This window comes from Candoia aspera, chromosome 5 (assembly GCF_035149785.1).
Source record: "Candoia aspera isolate rCanAsp1 chromosome 5, rCanAsp1.hap2, whole genome shotgun sequence".
NCBI lineage: Eukaryota > Metazoa > Chordata > Lepidosauria > Squamata > Boidae > Candoia > Candoia aspera.
The window spans coordinates 12782020-12803063 of record NC_086157.1 but is presented as its reverse complement, the minus strand read 5'-3'; the positions used below and the strand labels follow the sequence as shown (position 1 = coordinate 12803063).

The 21044-nt window shown below is 42.3% G+C and overlaps 1 protein-coding gene across 1 annotated transcript; it reads right to left on the bottom strand.

Annotated features, from left to right (window-relative positions):
- Positions 1 to 2020: 2020 nt before the first annotated feature.
- Positions 2021 to 19499, bottom strand: TMEM72 (transmembrane protein 72). The gene is made up of 5 exons (XM_063304304.1): positions 19397 to 19499; positions 10153 to 10219; positions 5404 to 5475; positions 4466 to 4605; positions 2021 to 2536 (listed from the first exon to the last, which is right to left on the bottom strand). Exons 1-5 carry the CDS (start codon positions 19464 to 19466, stop codon positions 2160 to 2162), a joined length of 726 nt encoding a protein of 241 aa, XP_063160374.1. The 5' UTR covers positions 19467 to 19499; the 3' UTR covers positions 2021 to 2159.
- Positions 19500 to 21044: the final 1545 nt, after the last annotated feature.

The following is a 21044-nucleotide window of genomic DNA, read 5'->3' as shown; positions in this document are numbered from 1 at the left end:
CTTATGGGAAAAGAAGCTCAAGGTGGGTGGGAAGAGATATTAAAAGCACAACTGCAAGCAGGCAAAACATGGAAGACAGCAGAAAAAGCCAAGATGACTACATTAAAAAAAAGTTAATTGAAGATCTGAAAACAAAACAAAGCAAAAACATAGAAGTTTGCTTAAGAGTTTGTGAATCCTTTTGAATTTTCAGTATTTCTGCATAACTATGACCTAAAACGTGATCTGTTCTCCACACAAGTCCTAAAACTAGATAAAGAGAACCCAATTAAATAAATGAGTCCAAAACATTACACTTGTTCATTTATTTATTGAAGAAAATGATCCAAAGTATGTGAACCTCTAGGGTTATCTGTTCAATTGAAGGGAAATTACGTTCAAGTGTTTCAATCAATGGGATGATAATCAGGTGTAGATGTGGGAGGTCTTGCCTTATTTAAAGAACAGCATTCTGGGTATTCACTATTGAAGTCTGATCTTCACATTTCAGTGTGAAGTGTGTCATGGCTCAAACAGAGAAGATTTCTGAGGGCCTCCAAAAAACAGTTTTGACTCCACCAGTCCACTCTCAGGCAGATTGTGTACAAATGAAGGCAATTCCACACCACTGTTACCCTCCCCAGGAGGAATCAAATAACCAAGAGCAAACCAAGGGCAAGGTGTGTAATACTCTGGGAGGTCTCAAAGAACCCCAAGGTAACATCTAAGGAACTAAAGGACTCTCTTGCATTGGGGAACATCAATGCCAGATTCACTACAGTTTCAAATACACTATAGCTGAGCAAGAAATAAATCAGCTCAACTCTTAGTCATTGCAAACTCTGTGATCATGAAGGTCCAGGGACACAGTCCTCATGAAGAAGGTTCTGCAGAGAGAGATTTCAAGTATTTCGTGAAAGGTGACCTCCAAGTTCTAATATGCTCTAGAAATTATTTATTTATGCATTATATAAATTTATTGGCTGCCCAACTCCAGTGGACTCTGAGTGGCATATAAAACTAGAAAAAAGATAAAAACAGCTAAAAACATAAAATCAGATAGACAGCTGATTTAAAATAATCTGATAAACAACAAAATCAACAAAACAAAACTGGGGTCTTAAACAAATCATAAACATCAACCCCAGGCCTGGGATTAAAGCCAGGTTTTCAAAGCTTTCCAGAACCCCAAGAGAGAGGGTAGACCCTTATCTCTGGGGGGTGGTTGCTGTTCTAGGGGTGCATGACAGAGAAGCCCCGCTTCCTAGGTCCCACAAGATGACAGTGTTTAATGGAGGGGACTTGGAGCACACCCACTCTGCCAGAACATACTGGGTGGGCAGAAATGGTTGGAGATGAGCAGTCTCTCAAACATCCAGGCCCTAGGCCATACTCCAGATGCTCCATAACAGCTTTCCTTTTGAAAGTGCATAAGGCAGGCAATTTGGAGAGGAGCGAAACAATATCTGGAACAAGAAACATGATTTTGCATCCTACGCAGTTAAACTGGGTGAGGAAAGACTCCCGACTTTAAAATTGCATGTCTGGTTTGTCCTTACCTGAGTTGGAGTAATGACTCCTGAAGCATGATGCCCTGGTTCTCAGCCTGTGAAACGTTTTTCCCACCTCTCCAACTCACCCCGTGAACTGCCAGGCCTGCTGTCCAGCAAGCCAGGCGCAGCCATGGCAGAGAAAGCAGATCACTGAAGCAAGCTATAGTCATTTGTTTCTCCTCCTCTTTCCAGAGTCTAAAAGTTACTAAACAACACTTAGACAAGGATATTTCTGTATGCTTATTTTCTCCTAGAAAGCTACAATATCTGATAACATTTGGCGTAATATAGATACATAATGCAAACGGCTTTCTAGAGATGTCCCTCTGCTATCTGTATATTCCCCCATCCAAGTAGAAGTCTTTTCAGCAATGTTATCAAGGTCCATTTCTCAGACTAGGCCATTTCTCTCTTCCGGTGGCTGTCAGAGTTGTTACCTGTGATGCTATGACTGAATAATTAAATACAGCGGAAGAAAAGCAGACCATCCCTTTGGTAATGACAGTGAAATATGGCAAAGAGAGCAACCAGTCAAGATTCTTGAGTGCTGGCTTTTGCCAAACGTGTCCCTTCCTTAGACTTCTCTGGGCTGGGAGAGAAGAGCTTATTCTTGAGGTGCCTGGGGCATCACATCTGGGGAGAAAGGATGAGGGCCGTTTCAGATGTGCCTTCCTTGGCCAGGCCCTCTGGCTCTCCTCTGAGAGGCAGCATCATATGCTCTACCTGCTCCTCAAAGTCCGCTTGCTTCCTCACAGACAGAATGCTTGAAGAGGCCAAGAAAGCATCCGGCCTTTTGCAGCCCTTGAAGAGGCTCCTCAGATATCCATCAAGGGAACTGAATTTACGGCGGAAAGAGGATGTTTGTCTACTCTTGTCTTCAGCCATTTCATCTATAACTGCATCACAGGGGTCACTGTTCTGTTCTCGTGGTCCATTTCCTGTGGCTTCTTTCTGTTGCTTACTGAGCAGGAAATAGGCTAGACTGGTCAGCACTAGCAGGGTGCCTGGAAAAGTGGGAGGAAGGAAGGAAGGAAGGAAGGAAGGAAGGAAGGAAGGAAGGAAGGAAGGAAGGAAGGAAGGAAGGAAGGAAGGAAGGAAGGAAAGCTGTAGCTATGTCCTGGTTAGAATAAAATACATAGCAAAATACTGGTGATCGCCAGTTCTCCCATCTAATAGCTCCAACTACTTGATTTTCCAGACCAGCATTTTCATCCTGGATTCCCTCCAAAAATTTTCACATATTCCTTTTTCTCAATCAAAACGTCCTGAACTTTTATAATCAAGAATCATAATTCCTTCAATCTGTTTGCAGGACACATGGAGAGAAAGCTACACTGCAGGCAGTTTTTGTCTTAGCTACCGAAGGATCACCCTTCTGAAAGCACTCAAAGTGTAACCAGTTAAGCTGGAAGCAGCAGCTAAGTTTGTTTGTAGCAGAAGGATTTTTTTCCATCACTTATTGCACTAGAGATCTGTGAGAAGAAGGGGCTAAAATGCTGAGGCATCTCTAGAGGGGTCAAAAAAGTCAAGATGGCAGGCATTGTTGGAATTATCAGGGGTCAACTCAGCATTGCCTCATAAGCATAAGGGGGTCTTTCTAGTAAACGCATCTCTATTGTGCTTGTGGGATGTCACATGGGTCACTTGATTTCCACTTCCTCCTCCTTGTTGGGTTTGGGGATTAACAATCTCCATTACCTCTTGGGCACACCTGCAAGCAGGAGGTGCTGCCGAATGCAGCTCTCGTCCTCTTTCATCTCACTTGCATGCAGACTTTCTATTAAAGTGTCTACAAAGAACCAACGATGAATATGTGTTTTCTGCTATGAAGCTACTTGTATCCAGATCTACTGAATAAATGTAAGATACCTTTTTTTTCTCTTCATCTAACTACTGTGTGAAGACTGAATTATTTTCTGAATGTAATTAAGCTTAATGTGCAAGTTTGGGTTCACGCTTCTACTTTGCAAGATTGTTGTTAGCTGCTTGGAGTTCTTTTATTAACCTTTAAAAACTCCATCAGGCATGACTGCACAATCAAAGGCCCACCCCCTTTTTCTGTGCAGCTCCTGCATCTTTCTTCTCTGCTACTCTGGGCTAGAACAGTAGCAGTGAGGAAACCAGGAGTAAATAAATTAGAGCTTTGGTGGAGGTTAATTCACCCAATACCTTAACCTATTGATTTCAATTTATTTTAAAAGTGAGGATTGGAAATCTTACAGAAAGGGAAGAAAGCAGTCAATCACTACTGCTATCACACTGTCAGTGAGGGAGAAAGGGAAAATGGCACCTAACTGGTTTTTATTAATTTATTTATATAATTTTAGAGGCATATTATGTATTTAAATGAATTTATTTAATTTAAGGACTGGCCCTTCCCCATTTTGTAAATAGCCACACAGCCATGTCAGGCATTTTGTGAATGGCTGTGCCCCTCTTAGCACTCTCTTTTTTCCTTCAAATCCCAAGGTCTACCTTATTCAGCATCACTGCTGATACGGACAAGTTATTTAATAATACGTCATTTCCATACCTTTTCATGAAGGAGTGTCAGCCCCACAAGGTAGACCAGACTCAGGAACCAGTGCCATGTAAGTCAGAACTACTTTTATTGTGACAGCTGCAGCAGCAGCATCTTGCAAGTTGGAATGTACTTCTCCCTCCCTTTATCTTTGTGTGGACCAGGGAGGGGCTTGTCAGAGACATTTTCTGAAGTTATTTTCTTGGCCCGGGCTCAAGCCCCTCTTATCTGACCATTGCCTGGGTAGCAGCTCATCATCGTGTCCTTCAAGGCCATTCCCTCTGCCCTCTACAAGGAGTGAATTTGTACGTCCTTCTTTCAAACAGAAGGCCTTTGAATACTCTCCCAACTGCAGCAGCTATCTCCGGTTTCTGCACCTCCATCCCCAAAGCTGTGGACCGTCCCCACTTACCTGGGAATATGACCTGCCAGACGTGGACAGGACTGACAAAGCAGGCTACAGAGAGCAGGGCATAGGCTAGGAATTTCTGGAAAGCCCCACGACGTTTGGCTCGGGCCCAACAAGTGTGCACCATGGGTCCCATCCTGGGGCTGCAGTTAGAGAGAGGGAGGACACTCAGCAAAAGTATACATTTTCAAGGCTGGGAGAGACCAACTGGAGAAGATTCTTTTGAGCATGCCTTCTCCCTACTGTCTCCTCCCTTGTCCACCAATTCTTTCCTTTGCTTTTTGTCCACTGACATCATACCCTAATAACCCACTGCATTTGTGGAAACCTGAAATACAGGTAGTCCTCAACTTATGACCACAATTGGGACCCGAATTTCCATCATAAGTCATTGCGGTCGTAAGTTGAGTCACCATGTAGCTGGATCTGATTTTATTACCACTTTTACAGCAGTCATTAAGCAAATCACCATGGTCACTAAGTGAATCCAGCTTCCCCAATGAATGTTTTTTGCTGTTATTTGTGAAAACTGTCAAAAAAGGTCGCAGATCACGATCACGTGACTGCAGGATGCTGCGACCGGTCATAAATGCAAGCCAGTTGCCAAGCACCCAAATTACACTCATGAGACTGTGGAGTGGTATGATGGTCGTAAGTGTGAGTACAGGTCGTAAAGCACTTTTTCCAAGGTTGACATAACTTTAAACTGTTGTTAAATGAACTGTTATAAGTCAAGGATTACCGGTACCGAAATAACTCCTGACCTTATATTTAATTGCCTCAAATGAATAATATTGATCCATCTGGTCATTTCAAATACTGCATTACACTTTGCGTAGCCTCCCATGTGAGGCCCTGAGCAACTGCCTCCCTTTTAAAAAGGCCCTGAACTGAATTAGAAAGTGCTTTCCTGACAAAATGGGGATAGGAATGAAACTCACCTGAAGCAGGCGATCAAAAGGAGGCTGGCAAAGTACGCTACTTCCCACAGAAAAACAGCCATCCCTGCAATACTAAAGCATGGAGATCCATTAAGTGAGATGAACTGGGTAACCGAAAGCAAGCCTTGTAAAGCCACCAGACAAACTGGGGCGGGTGCCTCAGCTTCCGCAGAGTATCTGTCCTTCTGGTTGCCAGTTTCAGGCTCTGCAAAGGCAAAATGCAAGCTGATGTGGCAGAGTCCCTGTGCAGAAGACTTTTGCTCACAGTCCCTGCCGGCGGACCAGGAGGAAAGCTGAGCAGGAATCAAGGGTTAGCAAATAAGTAGAGGGGTGGAGTTGGATGATGCCAAGAACAGACAAGGAGAAGCAGCTATGACGCATGCAAGGCTTTGCTAGACAAGGGAGAATATTGGGTAGATGGACAGATGGACAGGAGGAATCCATTATGATACATCAGGACAGGTAGGAAGCCAAGGGAATACACCACAGGTAGTCCTCACTTAACAACGGTAATTGGGACCAGAATTTCCATCGCTAAGTGATGCGGGTTGTATAGCACAATGTCATGTGACCACATTGCTTTGCGACAGCGATCCCAGGACTCTCTGTTGCCGTCATTAAGCGAGAGTCATTTTCGAGATGGGCGGTGGAAAAATATGATAACCAAAATAAATAAATAAATCTCTGGTTGTTAAGCGTGTTCCAGGGAGCCAGAACTTCAAGGACTGGTCCTAAGTACCATCTTAACTTTGAATTGTTGCTGAATGAGTGGTCGCTAAGCGAGGACTACCTGTAGTCTTCAGACCACAGGGAGGAAGACGATAAAGCCTTATTCCTGCTCCTGTGTTACATTACATCAACAATTGCTGCTCCTTCTCCGGATAAATCTAGTAGGGAAAGAGAGAGAGAGATGTCCTTCCTTCTTCCCATTAATCTAGGATTGGTTTTAAGGCCTGGATAACATCACATCACAACATTTTACAATGTGCGTCCACATTAAATCTACAAATGGATTCCCACAGCCATTTGGGGATGGGGTCTAATGTAGTACCATTAATATAACTACTTCAGGGGTGGGAGTTAATGCATTGTGCCAGACATTATATTTCCACATTTAATCATTCTCTGAAGCCATGGTGAGTTATATTCTCAACAACTGAAGTACAACATCTCATGGTTCATCAGCACCCTAAAAAAATCACATCAAAATAGTCATAAACATCTGAGTTGCCATCTAAAAATAGTAAATGGAATACATCCAGGGTGGCTTTCAGAAAATCTCCACACCAGAAAGAGTGAAGGCCAAACTAACATGATATTATTCAAACCTTTTGAAAGAATGTGTTCAAACTAGCTAGTTTTACTCTACCGACAAAGCAACTAAAAGAAACTGATCCAGAATGATACTCAGTTTTAATGGGGATTCTGCAGCAATCACACACATCCATGGTTGCCATCAAATCTGATGTTTGCAGTAAACATCCACTTCTAAGGGCCAGGAGTAGATTTGGGGGAGGAAATTGGCAAAGGATCCAGACCACATTTCAAATAGCAACCTTTACTTCAGAATAAAAGCATTGTAAGTAACTGTTTAAAAAGTGTAGATAATGTCACACGTAGAATAGTTTTGTCATGAAAGAGTTTTACTATATGTCTCTTAGATCACCATCACTTTCCCTATTGAAAGGAGATCCAGGATGAAGACAGAAGCAGTAAGAGGAAATACACCAGCCAATTAGGTGGAAAATAAGAGAAACATCAGTGAGAGATGATATATGTAGATAGGATAGATCAGTGTTTCTCAAGCTTGGCAACTTGAAGTTGTGTTGACTTCAAATCCCAGAATTCTCCAGCCAGCCATGCTGACTTGATTCAGGTTTTTGCAAAATGTAGCCAGGCTTGGATGTTTTTCTTTGAACTTTTTGGCCATAATTTGCAAAAAGTAAATTATGCATTTGCTGATGACCTTTGCAGGGCTTGGGACAGGGCTGGTGCAACTGTCCTGGCTCTCCTGGATCTCATGTTGCGAAGTCAGCAATCCATTTTCCATGGATCAGGGAACGTGTGAGTTGAAAGGGGCTTTATTGGCTTTGCAACTGGAGCAGCACATAAGTTTCATCAATAAAATGAAAATAAAATATATTTAGTCCAATCCCTGCTCATTCCAGGATTGAAGGAACTGGATGAAATGGATATTGTTTACACAACCTTTTGAAAAATGACCTATTGATGTAAACTGATACAAGTTTCTTTAAGGAATGTGAGATTTAATCTCAAAATGAGGTTAATACAACAGAATTTTTTATTTTGCTTGTCCTATAATTGCTACATTTTGGGCTGAAATCCATAAGAATATTAACTTAATATGAGTTCATATTGTTCATTACATGTCAGATGCACATGTTCTTCTTGGCTATACCCCCAGTATTTTGAAACTTTCAAGACATCAGGAACTTTTCATGCTTGGGGGAACAATCAATAACGTTTAGCATTGGAAGGATAAATCTATATCAGATTCACAGTAATGGATATATTATTTGTCAATATTTATATCGGAGTTTTTGTTTTTGTCAAACAAAGAAGAGGACATTTTAAGGTGGTTTTGTTAGTAATCTTATTTTTTTCTTTGTGTCCCTTAATTTTAATGTTTAGTTACATTGCTGTAGTTTTTCTTTTCTCTTTTGTTAATATTTCTTTTTTTTTTAAAGGCAAAGAAGAGGGAACAATAATGACTGAGAGCTTTAAAACAAAACTCTCTGATCTTGTGCAGTAAATGTTTGATTAAAAAATAATAAAGCACAGAACAGTTGGAAAGATAATAATCACAGATTATTATTTCCACAGGGAGGATGTCCAAAAAGTCTGGCTGGCCACTACAATGAAATGATGGAGACCCCACCCCTATTTTACATGTGTCATGACACAAAAAAGGGGTAGTGCTTTGGTTGCCTGGATGCGGCTACCATCTTGATTTTTCAACACCCCGGCACACACCTCAGACACCCCCAATAGCAGTCAGTTATAGGAATATCTGCCCCCTCAGCAGCTAATAGATGCTGCAAAATGAGCTTCTGGCCCCTAAAAGAATAAAATAATTCACTTCAGACCAAAATGACTGACTAAAGAAACTGAGACAGGCAGAAAGAGAAGTGTCTCCCCATGCAAAAATTCAGGGTGCTGAGATAAGAGGAAGAAATGAAGAACAGGAAAAAGAGTCCAGCAAATAGTGTTTTGAGAGGAAGAACTGCCACACTATTTGGAAAATCTCTCCCAGCCCCTCAAATCTATTAACATGTGGAGATGGGCACTTGGAACATAACAGTGAAATGGACGGAAGAGTCTCTTCCAGGCCAACTTTTTCCTATCCAGTAGAAAAAGTTAGAAACAGAATGCAATCTGCTCCGTGCATCAGTCTGATGACATTTTGGGACATCCCATGGTTGTCATAGCAGCATTTAGACACTGGTCATGGCATGACTACTAAAACTGAAACCCCAGGAGAACTACTCTGAGACAGAGTGGTTCAGACAGCAGATTGCTTTCTCCATTAATATAAACATTAATCTATCCTGAATGTCCACCACAACTTACTGTCAGCCCTACAAGGTAGACTGGGTCAAGAAACCAACCCCCCAGGAAGACTAGAACTATATTTTATTGAGACATAGCCTTACAAGTCTTATATCCCATGGATACAGGGAAAAGCCAGCTTGAGTCTCTTCCAAATGCTCTCTCCTTAATGAAGGCTTCTGCCCTTGTTGTTCCTGTAACAGTTTCTGAATATTCCTCTCAAGGTCATCTCCATGGCTCTCTACACATACAACCACCTTAGAATAGATCCAGGCAAAGAGAACATAGATGAGGGAAAGAGTTAGAATTGCTATTTTTACTCTGCTGAATGTTCTCTTCGGTTTGACATCTCCCATTCGTGAAAGAGAGTCAATGCCACATGATTGGGAGGACTATATAAAGTTGTGTGGTTGGTGATCTCTCTAACAAGGAAGGGATGATGGAGAAAGGAGGGAAGAAAAAACCCTCATGCTGTAAGGAATACAGACAGAAGTTTTTGAAGGAAAGAAAAAAGAAACATACCCAGAAGCCATTGACAAGAGGAGGTGTGCTGCCCTCCTCCTGGCCCCAAATTCTTTGCAGAACACTTATAATCCTTGTGATTAAGGGGGAAAGCCCTGCCCCTTTGCTGTAAAGAACCTTGGGAAAGCAGTTATTCACTACCATAAAATGTGATGAAAACCGAGTGCATGGATGCTATTAAAGGAAGCCAGATAGATTTATTGTGTATAACTTATCCAGGGCCCAGCACAATAGCTACACTGAACCTCTGCATTCAGAAGCAGTGTTTGAACCTCTGCATTCAATTCCAGAGGGCCAGAAGATGACTGTCATCTTTGGTGCTTTTGGTGGGCTTCCAAGAATCTTCGGCTTCGCTGTTAATAAACATTCAGAAGGAAAGAACCTGGACTGATTCAGAAGGGAATCTCTTATTCTTCACGTAACAGGTGGCTCAGAATGCATTTTTTTTTCACTTCCAGCATAGTTTAGAATAGAGATGGCTATCCAGGTGTAGTTGGACTACAATTCCCATTAGACTTATCCAAGCCAAGAGCTGCAGTCCAGCTGCAGGTTATTCAGCCCTGTGGACTCCCCTCCATAATGATCTGAGACCGTGAGGTAATTCAAGAGATGGTCCAGATCCACTGTTCTTTCCTCAGATCTGACAGTCATACTCACAGGAGATAAAGAGCCAGGCTCTTAAACTGTCCATGCAGGAGTGTGTCTATGCCCACACCAAGGAGCACTGAAATGCAAAAGAAAAAGAACAAATAAGAGCTTGAGAAACACATTAGCTTAACAATGGAGGGGGATCATCCATGGCTTCCATGGAGAACAAGGGAAGTCACATGTGCCATCATTCTGCAAATAACACAAATTACATAACTTGGATCATTTCTATGATATGTCATGGCACACACAACATCACTGTATCTCACGCCAGACTTTGATGCATGTCACATCTCAGCTGTAACAACATTAGCCTGTTCCCTAGCCATTAAACTCCCTTGAGAAGAATTTCCAAAGAAAGGAAGGGATGGAAGTGGCTGTGGGTAGAACAAAGATGTCATCTTCAGAGGTATTTTTTCTTCTTGGAACATATAGTCAAGATTTATGCTGGTCTATGACTATAATAAAGATTTGATTGATTGATTGATTGATTGATTGATTGATTGATATATTCAGGATTGACAGAAAATTTGTTCACTTGTTAGATAATTTGGATCCAGGGTAAGCAATTTTTTGCAGCCATTGGAGGTCTCATCATCATCATCATCATCATCATCATCATTGGAGGCCTCATCATCGATTATGATGATGATGATGATGATACTATTATTATTAGCCTCTGACAGGTGGTGGGGACATGGTTGGCAGTAGAATGCAGGGGGGACTATTTTTGACGGTGGTTCTGGGGCAGATTGACACATAACAGATTAATTGTGCCTAGCAGAAACTTGACCTATTTATTTCATTCCTGTTTAAAAATGATTGTTTAAAAACAAAAAAAAATACCGAAAGTTTATAAAAGGCAAATTGAGGGGCAGGTGGTTTACAGGCTGCCCAATTCTGACAGATACTTGCCAAATTTGACAGAAAACTGAAAGGAATGCATAGTGCCATAGCAAACCAATTCAACCAATTCAAGTTTCTAAGGACTAGAACACTGGGCTAAAGATGATCAAAGTCATATGAGAGTCATATGACTGTATAATATAAACATTAAACAAATTAATTCAATGAAAATCAACAAAGTTAGAATTCCACCATTATCCCTGCTCATCAAGTGTACAACTTTAGAGTCATAGAATCATAGGGTTGGAAGGGACCTTGGGGGTCTTCTAGTCCAACCCCTGCCCAAGGCAGGAGTCCTCATACCATCTCGGACAAATGGTTGTCCAATCCTTTCTTGAAAACCTCCAGCGATGGAGCACCCACAACTCCGGGAGGCGAGCTGTTCCACTGCTTGATAGTTCTCACTGTCAGGAAATTCCTCCTTGTTTCCAGGTTGGATCTCCCTCTGACCAGCTTCCACCCAGTGCTTCTTGTCCTACCCTCAGGTGCCATGGAGAATAGATCAACGCCCTCTTCCCTGTGGCAGCCCTTCAAGTATTGGAAGACCACTACCATGTCTCCCCTCAGTCTTCTCTTCGTTAAGCTAAACACACCTAGTTCCTTCAGCCGTTCTTCATAGGATTCAGCCTCCAGACCCCTTATCATCTTTGTGGCTCTTCTCTGCACTCTTTCTAGGGCCTCAGCATCTTTTCTGTATTCTGGTGACCAGAACTTTGCATTGTGGCATTGCATGTGAAATGGGGCAGTTGTCTTAATGAATGAGCAAGAGTGATGTAGCTGCTAAGATGACTAATGGAAACTCAGACTACATTAATCAAGTCCACATCACGGGGAAAAATGCTTCTACTATATTCTGCATTCTGTGGCCACATCTGGAATAGAGAGTCCAGCAGGGTATTGACAAACAAGCTGTTTGGGTGAATGATGAGGACAGGTCTGGACACCAGGTCCTAAGAGGAACAGTTGAAAAAGTTGGAACAGATAATATTAAGAGGAGACATAAGAGGAGAAAGAATCGTGGTTTTAAGATATCTGAAAAAAATATTGTGCCAAGCGGAGCAGATTTCTATCTTGCTCCCGGGATACTGGAGATCCTATAATCTCTTTGCACCTATGAGACTATTTGATGACTAATGCAAATGGTCAGTGACAGATGATGGGGAAAATCTTTACAGGCTGTCTCTGGTTTGCTTCTCTTCTGGCCTATTGTTAGCTAAGTGCATCTCTTTATTTAAGAGACAAAGAAACTTTCTGTCCCTTTCTCTCTCTTGTGCTCCATTATCTTCAAATTATAGGTTAAATAGACTTTTCTACCTTGATGTATCCCTTAATAACTATCGTTTTCAGGTCAAACACAATGAATGCCTGCTAGCGTTCACTGATGGCTGTATTGGCCCATATTCTGCATCCGAGACAATTACATGACAAGCATTTATTTTCTTTTTAAAGAGACATTCTGCTATTTAGTCACTTGGTATTCTTTCACCATTTGGCCTATGCTTACAACTATATCCTCTCGCAAGGTCTCCTGCTCAATTCAAATCTCCAACAAGGGAGCTGATCTAAATACAACAAGTAAGAAAACCAAACCAAACCAAACCAAAACTGACTAAAAAGTATGTTTGTTGGGAAATCATGGAATCCAAAATCCAGGTCTTTATCAGGCCAGTGGAACATTTATCAGATAATATTTGGGTTTCCCAAAAAATTCAGAAAAAGCATGAGGAGAAGCTTCTAGTAGTAAAAGTTGATTTACAGTGGAAAACACTATTTTAGGAGGTAATGCTAAAGCAGATACAGATATTACAGGTGTTAATGCTGCATTATGGACTGTAGTGTTAGCACCGAGCATTAGGCTAGAGAGGGAGGCTCTCCAGATGTCACTAGACCAGGGTTTCTCAACCAGGGTTCCGTGAAACCCTAGGTTTCCGTGGTAGGTCACTAGGGGTTCCCTGGGAAATCATGGTTATTTAAAAAATTATTTCAAATTCAGGCAACTTCACATTAAAGAGGGTAGTTTCATTCTTTATTTTTAATTTAAGAACACTGTTAACGCATATATACAGGCCTACCTATGAAACGAATATAATAATTTTGTAACTTCTAGCCTATATTTGAGCCTGAATGTGCAGGGGTTCCCTGGGGCCTGAAAAATATTTTAAGGGTTCCTCCAAGGTCAAAAAGTTGAAAAAGGCTGCGCTAGACCATCTCATGGCATTGCTTACCATTAGCTGTGCTGAGTAAGGCAGATGGAAGTTGGAGATTAACAACATCTGGAGGGACACCAGCTGAATTTCCTTGGCAATCCTTGATTATTCCCATTCTTTAATTCTCTAAGAACTGCACTACCCCTGCTTCCTTTGTTATTTCACAAAAATAGTATACTGCCCCTGTCAAAGACTCTAGACAGCTCACAGCGATCAAGTATAAAAACAGATGATAAAAACCATAAAAGAAAAACCTAAGAATTATAAACAGATCTTCAGTACAATACATAGCAACTTCCTAACATTCTATAAACTTGACACAACAGAATAGCCATCACCGCTTTCCTAAATTATATCAGGGAGGGGAGGACGTCCTGAATTTGGGGGCAAAAAATATTCCATGAAGCAGGGCCGTCACAGAAAAAGTCTTATCCTCCCAGGTAGATTGTGTGGAAGGATGAACTGCCCTGAAATCAGCAAAAAATGGATGTGCAACTGTCAAAGTCAACTTCTTTTCTCTTGGATGGTCTGACTATCAGGTGCACAGCTTAGGCATGGGAGGCCCATGCAGAGAAAGGGGGGGAAAGTTTAAATTCCTTAGAATCACCTGCAAGCTGGCACATAGGTTTCAAAAGAAAGAATTGTAAAGGAAGCCACAGCAGGTAAGACAGAATTTTGTCCAAAAAGGAAGAGTGAATAAACATAAGGGTGAATGTGTGAAATTGTATCCATGACATGCCTTGTAAATAAATTATAGTGACCTTTCTGTTCATTACTCCACATTATGGCACAGGTCACCTTGAGAAGGGGTGTGTGTGTGTGTGTGTGTGTGTGTGCATGCGCCTTCAAGTCAGTGTTGATTCCTGATGACTGCAGTTTTTGGAAGTTGTTTGCCATTGTGCCTTCCAAGGGCCGAGAGAGAGGGACTGGCTCAAGGTCACCCGGCTGGCTTTATGCCTAAGGTAGGACTACAACTCATGGTCTCTTGGTTTCTAGCCTGGTGCCTTCACCACTGCACCAAACTGGCTTTCTAAACAAGACTGCAGGATGACATTCTGTGGGTGCAATAAGGGCAGAGAAGTACAAATGCTTCATTGCCTTACCTCTATGGAGGCCCTAACCTGGAGTCATACCCATATTCAGTTACATTCACTTTTCTTTTCATTTCACGAATGCTCAGGTGTCTCTTCTATCAATTCAGCTCCCAAAGCTTCTTTGTGAACCATCAGTGAACAGAAGGGGGCAATTTCAACCACTGCCCTGCCAACTCTGTATTCCCAAGATTGGCTAGGTACCTGGCAGAATTGCCCACCAAATTGTTGAGACACTTCCCAAGTGGCCATTACAAACCAGTAAGACCTGTAGGGCACCCAGGATGCATCCCCATAATATGTCCTCCCTTCCTGTGGAGTATCAATGAGCTTCAGGGTGATCAGAAGTAATCTGACTCTGATGAAGAACTTACAGCAATGTCCTCCACTTTCAGATCACAAACCAATTGGCCCAAGGGGAAGTTAGATCCAATAGGTATGAGTTGATTCCCATGGAGGCCGTGAAATCCTGAGCCAGTCTGCTTCCCAGAAGACAGAACCTGAAATCCCCCAGTTCCATCCATCTGGGAGAATCAAACATCAGCTCTGTCAGCAGGACAAAAAGCTCAAGGGGAAATGTTGCTGGGCAGCAGGATCAACAGTACACCAGCAGCATCCCCGACTTGTCCTTGGGTCTGGCTTCAAACAGAGGGACTCACATAAGGTCACCTGTGGAGTAGGACATCTGGTCACCACTAAAGTCGCTCAGAAGATCATTGCCATGCCACCTAAGAGCCTGAGGCCAAGGCAAACATTTTGCCAGAACAATGTAGCTCTCTATCAAACGATAATGCTATTTAGCTGTGCAATGGCACATGAGGGCACTACGTGATGCAAGAGACTATATATGTAAGGAAGGATTGAGCCACCTTACAAGGTGGTTCAAGTGAAATTCACAATGTTGGGGTGGCTGAGAGCCACAAAAGGGATGGAGCCACGTCACATGTAGGTGGGTGGGTGGGTTTCAGAGGGAGTTTGAATGGGTTTTCTTGGCATTCAGAGCATACACTACCATTTTTAGGTGTTCCCCTATCTCGGTATAGCAGAAACTGCCGTCAGCTCACAGTAGCCTTGAGAGGTATTGCAGCCACTGCCAAAAAGGGATTATAGTAGAAGGCCACTTGCAGCTTTTAAGCCACAGATTGCTAACACTGACTGGGATCTGTCAAGCTGTATCCACGTAATTCCCCCTTCTTTTTCCAATCAAATTTCAGTCACCTAAAACATACTGCCATGACTCAGGCTCTGCCCTCAGCTTCTTATCTGTAGGCCTATGAGAACAAAAGAAAGAGAACCAAGAAATCACAGCCAGGGGACTGTAATAAGTGTTGCCTGGATAGACTTGGCTTAGAAGGAAGGTATTAGATTGAGTCTGTGATTCCTGGAACATTTCCACCTGCTCCCTGCTCCTTTAAAGCAGTGTTTCTCAACCTTGGCGGTGTTAAGATGTGTGGACTTCAACTCCCAGAATTCCCCAGCCAGCATAGGGAAAGTTTTGGTCCCCCTCAGAAAACTGATCTCAGCTAGCTGAGGAATAAAACACCTCAGCCACATGCCCTTCCTGCCATTATTTACACCTAGTTACAGAAGGTGCCTTCAGTGCTGGCCTAGCAGAGATCACATGAGTGTATTGGTTAAAAACCAGCACATTTCAGTAACTCAACAAAGCCAAGAAGGATCAGATTTTAGAACAAATCTCATTATCCAGCAACATTCTTCTTCACTCAACACCTGCAAATATGCAATGAATTAATCCATCAAAACTAAGTCAGGTCCTTGACCCTCCATTTGCATTTCTTTTTGCACTTTTGGTGTTCACAGTTCATGGACATTCTCATAAAAAGACTGTCAAAGAGGGTACACAAATCACTAATTCACAAGGAGACAAATGGGTGAGGTCACTCCCTGCCATTCTCCCAAGATCCCTCAGCCAGATGTTCTCAACTACCTCAATTTCCTTCTGTCTCTTTTCTGAGCGGTTGGGCACAATTCCAAACAATGCATTCGAATTAAGCCACAGGTCATTTCTAGTTTCTGAAAATGCCTCTAGTCTGTGTGGGACCAAGAGTCTGCTGCAGGCCAGATTCCATTTATTTTTGTTTCAATTAAAAGAATTGAAAAATGAATAAAGTAAAATGGAGTGGGCTATTGAGCCTGCTGGGCACCAAGCAAGTCTCACTGGGCATGCCATCCCCTAAGGATGCCACCTAGGACACCCAGGTTGTATGTGTAACCAGCACATTTAATTGCCACCTAAACTGGGAACTGAGCTTTCAGTCTGCCTCCTTAACTTTTTCTTCTAGTAATTCTTAATGGCTAAAGATATTTTTAGACTCAATGACATCTCTTTATTTTCTTTAACTTATTAATAAGTGGTATCTTTTCACCCTTCACTGCTGAGTAGGAAAGGACAGAAGAGTTTAACTAAGTAACTCAGGGAATACCAACCAACATAAGGCGACACATCTTGTAAATAAGGGACATGACGCTGTTCTCAAATTACAGCTGGAATGTTTTTTTTAAGTCTTCTCAGGGCCTCTTTAATCATTTTTCAGTATTAGCCTCCACACATTTTTGTAATTACAAACTGTTAGGCAAATGTAATTAAGTCCTTCACAAAGAGCATTCATAAAATAAGTGAATCATAAAATTCTGAAGTTGGAAGAGACCTTTTAGTCTGTCAAGTCCAACCCCCTAATCAGTGCAGGAATCCGAATTAAAACATCTCCGAAAAATGACTGTCTAATCTCTGCTCGGACACATTCTATGAAGGGGAGCCCATCACCTCTCTGGCCAATGGGTTCCAGTGCCAAATTGCTCTTCTAAGTTTATTCCTAATGTTCAGTGAGGACCTGCCTTCCCATTAAATTATTCTGAATTATGTCCCTTATTTTGAATTTGCACTCTGGGTTATCAATAACAGATCTTGATCTTCTTCTGTATTGTGTCTTTCAGGTATTTGAAATCTGTTATTATATTCCCCTTCAGCCATCTTTTCTTAAGGTTAAACATTAGAGCTGTGCATACTTGAAAAATTATTCAGAAGAGGCTACAGCACCCTATAAAACGAGTAGACTCACTGAAGCAGCAGTGTCTTTTTTCCAGATCGCTCAGAAGCCTGAAAAAAGACATGGCTGTTTTAAAGAGGTGCCCCTGTGTGTTCCAAAGCACCTCTTCCACATCATTTCAGAACTAAGCAAAGTCTTAAAAAAGGTATGCAAACTCCTACAGCCTCTCCTCATAAGACTTACTGACATAAGACTTATTTAATGAGATAACATTATAGAGGATTTTTATTCTAATACAGGTAGTCCTGGTTTAGCAACACAATTGGGACTGGCAACTTGGTTGTTAAGTGAAGTGGTCGCTAAGTGAAACCATGACTGTGCTTATGATCTTACTCCAGCTTCCCTTTGCTTTACGAACCTGTGAAGGTTGTAAATGCAAGGGTTGGTTGTAAAGTTACTTTTTCCATCAACATTGTAACTGCAAATGGTCACTAAATGAGGCAGTCACTAAATGAGGACTCTGTGTGTGTGTGTGTGTGTGTATTGATTTGATAGCCGTTCATATGATCATTAAACAGCTATGTTAATTATAATGCACTTCTATCCCTGATATTGTTCCTAAATCCCCTACTAGCAGCAACCAAAGATAAATTCAGGTAGGAATCTTATGCCAGTAGAAGGAGAAAATCTTAGAAGAGTCAGGAGCATTATGGGGAGAACATCTGGAGAAGGAAGTATATGAAAAGCACCTAGACAATGGGACATATTTATTGATCAAGGAAGTCTAATATTGAGGAAATGGTGAATCCTAAGAGGGAAGAGGAAGGAAAGCAAGAAATGGAAGAGAAATAATAGAAATTAAACAATGGGAATAGTGGTACATGTATGAGAAAAAGATGTAGTGCCAGGGTTCCAGATGTGGGTTCAGCACTAGATTACAAATCCCCTAACACTTCACCACTTATCTTCACTTGCTTGACTTGACAGAAGTTTCACAGACATGGCTCAGAAGGATAAAAATCTTTATTGCAGAGAAAAATAAAGTAATACTAAACAGTGGCTTGCCAGTGAGATTTTTTAAAACTCAGATGTCTAATCTCATGTCTTCTTCCTCCCACCGGTCTGAATTAACAGATACCTGGCATGGTGCTTGGTGGCCTTGAAGCCTGGCAGTTGCTTTGTTGGAATCATGGCCATCTCTAGCCTGGGAATGGTGGTTCCCATCTCAGTCTTTGCAGTTCTGGCTCTAATCCAGCCTGTTTGGGCTCCAGGCGGATATCTGAAGGCTTCGCATGAACAAATGTGGGTCTCAGACCGGGCAGCTCCTCCTGTCTCCTCTCATAAGGCATCTGTTGCAGCTGCTGTGTTAATGTAGACGACCGTTTATGACGGTTTGTTTATCTATTTTATTTCCTTTGCCCTGTTTTAACCCACGTTTTGACCGTAGGGCATTCGTGGAGAAGCACTTAATAGCATGGCGAGGCCATACTGCCATAACTACCACCCCAAGCAGCACAGTTCGTAGTTACAGTATTTGGGATGCTGAGTTCACATCCATGTCTCAGTTGTCTAGAGCAGCGTTTCTCAATCCTAGCAGCTTTAAGATGTGTGGACTTCAACTCCCAGAATTCCCCAGCCAGCCATGCTGGCTGGGGAATTCTGGGAGTTGAGGTCCACACATCTTAAAGTTGCCAAGGTTGAGAAACGCTGGTCTAGAGGTTACCTGTAAACTCTCTCTTAGAGGACGGGGGAGGTAAGAGATACAGTATTATCTTGTTTCCTTCTGCCAATTTTTTCCTTCCTCCAATTTTCATCGACTCCCAAAGTTGGCCCAAATGTTCTTAACAAAAACTGATAAAAAGCACAAGAAGACCACCAAGTCGGAAGAGGGCAAAGCTAATTGCTCTGTTTCTCCCCTCCTGGGAGAAGCTTTGTAATGCCCAAGAAAATGAAGATAAAAATCTCAAGTTGTACAGTGCCAGGAGCAACACTTCAGTAAGAGAAAGGAAAGGAAGGGAAGCTCCCCAGCCGTGGTTCTCACCTGCTCCGGTTGAGATGCCCAGCAGTCGGCAAACGTATTCCAGCACGTTCCAAAACACGGCTTGATTCATGCTGGCGAGGCAGGGAAGGGCTTCGGAGCTCCTGAGTTGCTCCCTCTAAGTCTGTTTGGGGGATTTCAGAGTAGACGGAGTTTTTAGTGGCAAGGCCGAGCCTTGTACTAAAGCAGACTAAAGGCATATAATCCCAGAGATCTACAGCCAAACAATACCCCCCAAGAACAGCCTTTTTTACCACCTTGAACCAGCCAGCGCTGCCTCTGAGGGGCTCCTACTGACCTCTTTGTGCTGCCATTTATTCTGCTTTATTTCAGAGGACAATTAATGATTACCGAGCAGAACAAACACATCAATTAATGCCTGAGGCTCTTTCCCTTTTTGCGGCATTTCAGTGCAGGACAAATCTATCAAATGCATGCAAGGGCCTGATTGCCATGGGGCCCTCAGCTAGGCAGATTAATTGCTATGGGAGGAAATCAGAGGCTTAAGCCTTCGCTACCTCTGTTTTAAAGCCCTGGGCTAATAAGTTGCTAAATAGCTGAAAAGCTACCATATTTTTAACATTATTTTAAACACGAGAATCCATATTTTAGCAGTCTTAAAATATGGATTCTCATTTGAGTTACTGCCTCCTTTGAATAAAATACAGGTAGTCCTCACTTAATGACCACAATTGAGACCAGAATTTTGGTTGCTAAGCAAAGCAGTCGTTAAGCAAATCCAACCCGATTTTACAACCTTTTTTCCAGCAGTCAGTAAGCCAATCACCATGGTCATTAAGTGAACCACATGGTCATTAAGCGAATCACAGTTTCCCATTGATTTTGCTTGCCGGAAGGTCGAAAATGGTGATCACATGAACACGGGATGCTGCGACAGTCATAAATGCCAACCAGTTGCCAAGCGGCCAAATTGTGATCACATGACCCTGGGGATGCTGCGACACTTGTAAGTGTGAGCACCAGTTGTAAGTCATTTTTTTCAGCACCATTGTAAGTCTGAACCATCACTAAATGAACGGTCATTAAGTGAGGACTATCTGTAACAAGAAACAAATGCTTAATATTTCCAGGCACCCCAGTTGGAATGCTTAGCTCACAGGATGGTCTGGAGGGTTTGGTTAAAAAAGTCAAAATGGAAGCCATAACAGTGTGATCAATGCTCCGCCCTTTTTCACGCCTATACCATTTTGCCTGCTTCACATGTTATTTCCGGATGCTGCCAGCCTTTTCTTTGCAGCACTAGTGAAGGACAGAGCTTGCTTGCAATTAATCACTCCCTCCTGCTTCTTCCTGACCCCTCTCCTCCATGCCTATGACCTTTAAGCCAGGCTAATTTTGAATACAGATTTAGCACTCTTTCAGAAGAGCGCTAGTCCCACAGTCAGAAATAGTCAGAGTGACAGGTAACAAGTGCAGAACACTTCCCGGTGTTAGTGGGCAATCTGAGATGTGGCTAAACCATCCATTTTAAGGACTCACCTACACTCACCCATCATTGTCCTACCGAGGGAGAATGATTGATTATTGTTTTCTGGTCAGCAGACAACACTTGGTAGGAGGAGAAACATGACTGGGTATAACCACTAATCATTTACCTTAATTTGCACCATATTAAAGCAGCAGTGACAGC

Bases quoted from the DNA above. Each gene is read 5' to 3' on its own strand.
- TMEM72 (XM_063304304.1), bottom strand. From the start codon at position 19,466: ATGAATCAAGCCGTGTTTTGGAACGTGCTGGAATACGTTTGCCGACTG. The intron at 10,220-19,396 runs GTGAGAACCACG...TTTGCATTTCAG, and splicing joins GGGCATCTCAACCGGAGCAG to TGCTCCTTGGTGTGGGCATA. The intron at 2,537-4,465 runs GTAAGTGGGGAC...CCACTTTTCCAG, and splicing joins CTGGCAGGTCATATTCCCAG to GCACCCTGCTAGTGCTGACC.